At 37.8% G+C, this 7,952-nt stretch overlaps 1 protein-coding gene across 1 annotated transcript; it reads right to left on the bottom strand.

The window, feature by feature from the left end:
- Positions 1-339: 339 nt before the first annotated feature.
- barhl2 (BarH-like homeobox 2) lies at positions 340-3,333 on the bottom strand. Its single transcript, XM_015371108.1, has 3 exons — positions 2,378-3,333; positions 1,624-1,849; positions 340-700 (listed from the first exon to the last, which is right to left on the bottom strand). Exons 1-3 carry the CDS (start codon positions 2,934-2,936, stop codon positions 400-402), a joined length of 1,086 nt encoding a protein of 361 aa, XP_015226594.1. The 5' UTR covers positions 2,937-3,333; the 3' UTR covers positions 340-399.
- Between the last annotated feature and the right edge of the window lie 4,619 nt (positions 3,334-7,952).

Genomic DNA, 7,952 nt, shown 5'->3' with positions numbered 1-7,952 from the left:
AATGGTCCGATGCAGATCTGTTTAAATAAATCTTTTTTTTTCTTCCAAAGTTTAAATTTGGACCCTGGTTTCAATAATCATCTACAATTCAATTAGTATCATTACTGCTTTATTCATTCACGTCTTCTCCATCTAATAAACTTTATAAGTTTATTTGCTAATGTAAGTGTATTTGTACAAAAGACAAACAAACAATCAGACATGAGCAGTCCGGTCCGCGCAATCTGGAGCAGTGGCGACCCTCAGAAAGTCTTTAATAAAATCGTCTCTTTTCTGTCTTTTTTTTTCTTTATTTGTTTCTGTCGGGAGCTTTGAAGTCCTGTTTTTGCTCCATTTCGCGCTCACCCACGTCACGCGTTCTAGCAGCGTCCAGTTTGTTTAGTTTGTTGTTTTTTTTTTTTATCGTGGATGCGCTGTTCCGGGCAGCGGGTTCAGCGCCGGCTGGCCTCCCGGTCCGAGGCCGTGAATGAGGACCCGCGGGACCAGAGGCCTCTGGAGGCTCGGATGCGGCGTGGAGGGAGTCCGGTACATGCTGCTGTACATGGCCGCGGCCGCCGCGGCCGCCGTGGTGCTGTCCACGGTGCCCAGCAGGCTGGGGTGGTAGAAGTAGGGCGAGGGGAACATTCTCTGTAAGGCCGAGTAGTTTCCTGCTTCAGCCAGGAGCTCCAGACCGACCGCCGTCTGCCGCTTCCACTTCGTCCTGGAAATCAGATCAAAAATCCCGCTGATCAATTATTTAATCCGAGTCCCTGAACGCATCTTTGATTGGTATGCAGAGGCCTAATTACTGCAGCCAGAATATACACGGTGGAGGTTTAATTAGGCATTAAAGTAAAACAGAAAAAGGAAAAGTCCACTTCTGCAAACCTACATTTCTAAACTATCTAAACACAAAATAATCAATATTCGCTTTATTCTTCTAGGATGGAAAATAACATAAAAAATATTAAAATATTAACCTTTAATCGTGTGGTATCAAACCCGTGTCAGAAGATTTTTTTTTACAATCAAACAGGTATTTAAAAATAAAAAACTGCTTTATTAGGCCTACATATTTCTGAGGCCAACCTCAAATAATCAAAACAAATAAACAAGTTTAAATAAAACTAAAAATATTTCACTAATAAATGTCTAAGGAATTTAGAAAAGAAGATCAAATATTTTAGTTTCACTTTTTATTTGACTTCTAGATAGATAGATAGATAGATAGATAGATAGATAGATAGATTCTTAATTCTTTATAAAAGGATATTTCTCCCATTGTTCAAATATAAAAAATAACAGTTCAACGGTTTTAATTGGTTATAAGATTAAAAATATATCCTGGAAAATAAACAGCGTTCTGATTACCCTCATTATTATTTTTATATTTTTATCTGTTATTTTAATACCAATTGTTCAAATATATAATGTTTTATTTCCCCAAAATCAATTGATTTGATTTGAATTATGTAAAAAAAAATTAATAAAAAAAAAAAAAAGGTCTTGGGAAAAAAAAATCTAAATTTTAATTTAAATTTAAATGCATATATATTTTTTTGGTTATTTTCTGTTTTTATTTAAAATCCCAGATGTTGAGTAAACTGTTTGCTCTGGTTGGTTCTGTGCGTTCGGGTCTCTTACCGTCTGTTTTGGTACCAGGTCTTGACCTGCGTGTCCGTCAGGTTGAGGGCGGCCGCCAGGTCCATGCGGTCCTGAACGCTGAGGTATTTCTGTCTTTCGAAGCTCCTCTCCAGCTGGTTGAGCTGGTGGTCCGTGAAGGCTGTGCGGGCTTTGCGGGGTTTTTTCGTGCGCACCGGCGGACTGTCTCTGCTGCTGGAGATCTCCCGATCGCCTTCCTCTTTAGTTCCTTAAAACGTGTAAAATAGTTTCTAATTAATCTTCAAACACTAAACCATAATTTTCTATTTTTTCCCCCAGAAGTATTCAATTTTAGGAAAAGTGCGCAAACTAAACTTTTTTCCAACTTAGCGCAAAGAGAAGAAACTCTTGCTTATTTGTCACCTGAAGTTTCCTTCTTCTTTTTTTCCCTTCCTCTCTTTTTTCAAAAAACGAGACATCAATATATCAATCCATCTCTATTTGTAGCCGTGTTTCAGGGCGCTATAATCCCCCCTCCAGGAAGAACAATAATCTCTCTAATTGACCCACTAGGGAGGCCCCACGCACGGGGAGAATCACAAGGCTTACATCTGTTTTCACATCAATTACAGCAAGAGAGGATCCTTATTATTATTATTATTATTATTATTATTATTATTATTATTATTATTATTATTATTAGTGATGTTGTAATGATAGGAATTTAATTTAAACTCTTTACTATTCTGGTTAATGCGTAATTTAAATAATTTCTCGCCCAGATTAAAACTCTTACCGTTGCATTTCATTTCGCTCTGAATATCGTCCCTTTTGTCTAACTTGCTCCTGTTTTCGTCCTGCTCCAGTTTGGGCCTGAACACGTCCGGTCCCGCGGCACTTTCCGGTTTGGGCGTGTGGTGAGGAGAGGAGACGCTGGTGCTGTAAGGCGCGCAGGCCGCCAGCGGTTTGCTGTCTCCCAAAATGTCTTTGATTAAAAACGAAGAGGTGGCAGTCCTGGGAGGCCCCCCGACCTGCTGCTGCTGCTGGGGAGGCAGAGGAGGAGACAGCGGTAAGCCCTGCTGCTGGCCGTGGAGGTGCTGCTGCTGCTGCTGATGGTGCAGGTGGTGCTGATGCTGAAGGCTGTCCGGGACCAGATGCGCTTCTCCGCCGTGCTCCATGGTGACCGAGATGGGGGAGGATGGGGCCGTGCCCACCGTGTCTATCTCCGAGCATGGTGAAGGGGTGGCCTGGCTCCTGAAATCCGTCCGGAAGTCTCCGTTCATGAGGTTAGCAGAGTTTGAGGCGCTGGATAAAATGGTGTCTATCCCAAAACTCGCTCCGCTGGATGCTTCCATGTTAAGAAAGGACGGATGAAGCCTTCATAACAACAGCGAGCTGCTTCTCCAGAGGTGTTGGTAAAAATAAAAAAAGGAAAGGGGTGTTTGGAGGGGATGGATATAGATTCACAAGAAAGTGGAGTCAGGAAAATGTAAAATAAAATAAAAATAAGGGAAAATAAGTTAAGAAAACCCAAGAGAGACAGAAAAAAAACCAAAAAACAACAAGAAACTCCAGTTCTGGTCCAACGTTACATTCAGAGAAACAAAGTGCGGCTCTTCTGCTCCTTTTTTCTGTTTGGATGTTGAACTTTGAGTTAAAAGTTGAGGCGCATGGAGAGACATACACAGGGCTGACTCCTCGACATCAGGCTCCCCCTTTTTGCCGCTAATCGCTCCGGTGTTGCTCCACAATGACTTCCTATGCTGACGTCACGGCCCACGGCGAGGGGGGAATTAATATTTTCTCCTTTATAATAAACACTAGACGCCCTTTCTCTCTCCCTCTCTCTCTCTTTTCCTCCCCCCCATCTCAGCACCTACCCACCCTGGCTCCTCTTACCCCCGCTGCCATTGGCTTGCATCCTGACCGGCTCCTCAGAGTCACCAATCAGAGACGCGTTTCCTCATACAGACACTCGCAGGCGTGAGAGTTCAAGAGTGCGGCTCTTTTCTTTAAATAAAAAACATCACTTGCATGAAATTTGTAACCAAACTGGAAATGTTTTTATTTTTCACTTTAAAAGCCAAGACTAAATGTTGGATATCCTTTTTTTTATTTTTATTATTATTATTATTTTACCTCTGAAAGATGGATCCTGTTTTTAAATCTCCAACTTCATCATCATGGTAGGAAAAAAAATATTTTCCTCTTTAATTTAAAAAAAAAAAAATCTTCAAATTGCTAACTTTTATTTCAGCTTTACGGTTTTGGACGACTGGCGCATTAAATGCGTAAAATATTCCCCCATAATCCAGAGAAATGCGCAAAGATAAGCGGCACCTGCCACGAATCCGCGCGCAGATCCAGCAGGAAGGTCGAGCGGAGCCTCTCATGGCAGCGCATCCTGTTAATAACCACGTCACCCTAATTAGTAAAGTAATTATGAGGCGCTAATGAGCGTTCAGAGGTAGTAGGAAATTCAGCACTTTTCCCCCGGTGTGGATTTGAAGGATGTTGAAGCGAGGTTAAAAAAAAAAAAGAGAAGAAGAAGCTGACAGGGAGCTGCATGACTCTCATATGCGCAATAATTTCATGTCTTAAATTCTCCTTCCGAAGTTAAAAAATTATCAAAACGAATAATGCGAATGAATTGATTCCGGTTTTGTTAATTTTATTAAAACAAATAAAAAATAAAAATTCCTCCAGCAGTTTTTTTTAACATGAAGTGTGATGCTGTTGATGCTGAAATTAGGAAGCAAAAAAATTTGCAGGTTTGATCCTATATTTACCATTTAGGATTATTTTAATTGAAATTATCTGACAGCTTTTCGTAATATTTATAAATAAATAAAAATAGATTGACTCATTTTAGATAAATTTTTTTTAAATAACACCAAATCATTTTATTTCCACAAAAAGATGCTTTTATTTCCCCCTTTTGGTTTTTAATTTTTGCTTTAATCAAAATAAATAAATATATTTTAAGAATGATGTAACGATTAATATACTTTTTTTTTCGTTTCTATTCACTATGAGTTTTATTTTTTTTATTAAAATAGGTTTTACTTGAATTATTTTTCTCTCCGGATCTTAAATCCGTTTTATTGTATTTATTAAAATCTAATCATATTTTACATATATAATATGTTTCTAAATTATTTTTAAAAAGTGTATCTTTCGAAATGAAACCCCAGTGTCCCCCGCTCTCTCTCTCTCTTCCAGCTTCAAGATGCGCTGCAAGGTTTCACCACCAGGCGGCGACAAAGCGAAGAGCCGCTGATGTCTGTTTGGCAGAAAGCATGAGGCCTTGGCTGCGATTTACTGAGTCTCTTTGACACTTTTCACCATCGCTATTCGCTAGAAAACGTTCAACGGACTGAAGAAGACAAAGACATGATATTATGAGCAGAACCCCCCACCCCCCCAATGCAGAGCCAATCACAAACATCCCATAATCAGAAAAGTCTTCTTCCTCCACAGGTCAGATCAAAGCGATGCCTAAACATGTCAGTCAGGATGCGCTTCATCCAGGAACCAAGAAGAGAATCAATCTCTTTATTAGAGTTTTTTCTTCTTCTTCTTTTTTTTTTTTTTTGAAGGGAGGGGGGGGGTTAAATTGAAAGCTACCAGTTACAGTATCGCCTTATTGGCCTCAGCTGATGGTCGATGATGGGACACTGTTCACACACACACACACACACATACACACACACACACACACACACACACACACACTGGAGGCTGCTGGCACCGCATCGATTCTCTGGCGGCTGTGCGTGGAAGCTGTCACTTCACCGCTGGCGACCTTTGTGGGGCTGCACAGTTACAGATCCCCCCCCTCCCTCTCCATTTATGCTGTCAATCCGTTAGAGTTGGAGAGATGCTGGGACACCTCACACACACACACACACACACACACACACACACACTGGAGGCTTTTAAGTTTTAAAACACTAATAGGTAGTAAATTACTACCTATTATTTTATCACTACTGGCAATAAAAGCAAAGTTTTAATGTAACCAACAGAACCTTAAAGTTAACAATTTGATTATTGTGAGCTCTGAATCAAACTTAGTTCATATAAAATTCAACATCTAGATATTGGAGAAACGATTTATCTAAATTTGTGTCTAGAAAAAATAAAATCTCCCATTTTTAAAAAATCATTTACTCAAATAAATAATGTATACTCTATTTTAACGGAAGTAGAATAACTAACATTTTATCAAATACATCCAGAATGTTCTTAATATTTATTGTTCAGACATTCTTTGCTTTATATATATATATATATATATATATATATATATATATATATATATATATATATATATATATATCCCTAATAAATGAAGCTAATCCGCTTTTTGGGAATAATTCCTCTGGGTTAGGAAGCTCAGCTGGCAGCATGGTGTTAGCATTAGCATTAGCATTAGCACTGTCATCACAGATACTTTATTGACTACTTGTCTTTTGACACTTTGATAATAATAGTAACAATGAATGATAGTATTTATCACAAATTAATATATATTAACACATCATTCCCTCTGGTCTGTGTCAGAAATGAGAAATAAAGATAATGATAATAGTTGAAATTATATAAAGAAACTAATACCAATAGTTTATTATATATATATATATATATATATATATATATATATATATATATATATATATATATATATATATATATATATATATATATTGTATTTCCTTTCTCTTTTTTTTCTTTTGGCCACGAAGTAAATTTTATATATCTATACCCGCCTGGCCTTGCAGGGTTGGGGGGCTGCATGACAAGTAGGAAGGTTTCATTCTCATTTTATTCCAGCATAATGTTTTATAAGAATTTGTATTCATGTGTTTCAAAATAAGCCTGTTAAAAATCCATAAAATTTGTGCACTAAAAGCTCAAACCAATATTTTTAATCTGATTCTCTTTCAATTATTTCCTCTTCTAGTTTCTCCCATCCATCCATCCCATTTTTTCAATCTGTTGCAGATAAGAGAAGCAATCATGATCTGAACTCTGAGCATAAAAATGGACAAACTTTTAATCAAATAAATCAGAGGTATTGAGAACCTCAGTTTGAGCAGGTGAGCTTGTCTAAAGACGATCGACGATCAAATGTGATTGGATGGGAGAGGTTGTGTTTCATGAACGCTTTATGTGACACAGAGGGAATCAAAGCTCTGTGCTCGGCGGGTCACGCTATGAAGGCATGAAAAATAGCAGCGGTGTCAGGAGTCAGTGTGAGAGCTGGAACTGACCGTCACAGTCGTCCTTGACAGATGGTGCAGTGAGGTTGGGTGGTTAAGGAGGGTTAGATGGATTAAAAGCAACAACAAAAAAGAGACAAACTGTTTGGTATGTAGAAAAAAGTATTAAGCATTTATCTGAGGGTTTGTGTTTTAGTTGGGGGGGTCAGCAGAGGTGGGTAGAGTAACAGAAAATAATGCTCAAGTAAAAGTAGCTCTAATTCCACTTGTTTCTCCCTCAGTAAAAGTAAAAAGTAGCATCCAACTAAGAATAAAAAGTATTTTGTTGAAAAGGACCAAAAGAAATTAAAATTTTTTAATGAGTTTTGTGAACATTACTTTCATTTTCCAGACTAAAAGAAACTAAAACAAATAAAAAAGTAAAATAAACTCAAGCAGAAGAGACTTTTCTACAGTTTTTCTTTAAACAAATGAAACGATCTTAGCATTTAGAATGTCTGTATGATAGAACAGGGTGAACTAATTTAGGGAAAATATCTACCTTTGACCTTGACCTCCACATCATAGCAGTCACAGCAACAGGGGTGGAGCTAGTAGGACGGGGGAGAGGGGCACTGCCCCCCCAAAACAACTTGCAGAGGTGGAAAACTATCAGTGCAAAATGTTACTCAGAGAAAAGTAAAGAAATACCAACATTTGACTTTAACTAAAGTTACTAACTTACTTCTTTTTAGCAGAAAAAAACCCTTCTGGTCCATATAAAGGAAAAGAGAAGATATTGGCCTTAAGTTATTATTCAGTAATTAACAGTTAAAATAGATAATTGGAGAAATAAATAAAAACCTCACTTTATTTCTCTTCTGTTGTCTTGATATTCAACCAATCATTCATAAAGTCATTCACATTTTGACACATGCCAAGTTGTGTGTTTTAGATTTTTATTTTTGTTATTAATCAAATTAAACACAGCAATCTTATTCCTTTTGTACTCAATATAGTTAATATTCAGAAACGTCAACGTTTGTTTGATTCCCTTTCCCCCCCCCCTCTGGTCCCCAATAGCCATTAAAGTCTAGTTCCGTCACTGCTGAGCAGATAAAAGTCCCATTAAAAACAACAATAAAAAATTATACAAAAAAATAAATA

Source organism: Cyprinodon variegatus, unplaced genomic scaffold (assembly GCF_000732505.1).
Source record: "Cyprinodon variegatus isolate N-32 unplaced genomic scaffold, C_variegatus-1.0 Scaffold53, whole genome shotgun sequence".
NCBI lineage: Eukaryota > Metazoa > Chordata > Actinopteri > Cyprinodontiformes > Cyprinodontidae > Cyprinodon > Cyprinodon variegatus.
This window is presented reverse-complemented; position numbering and strand designations above follow the sequence as displayed.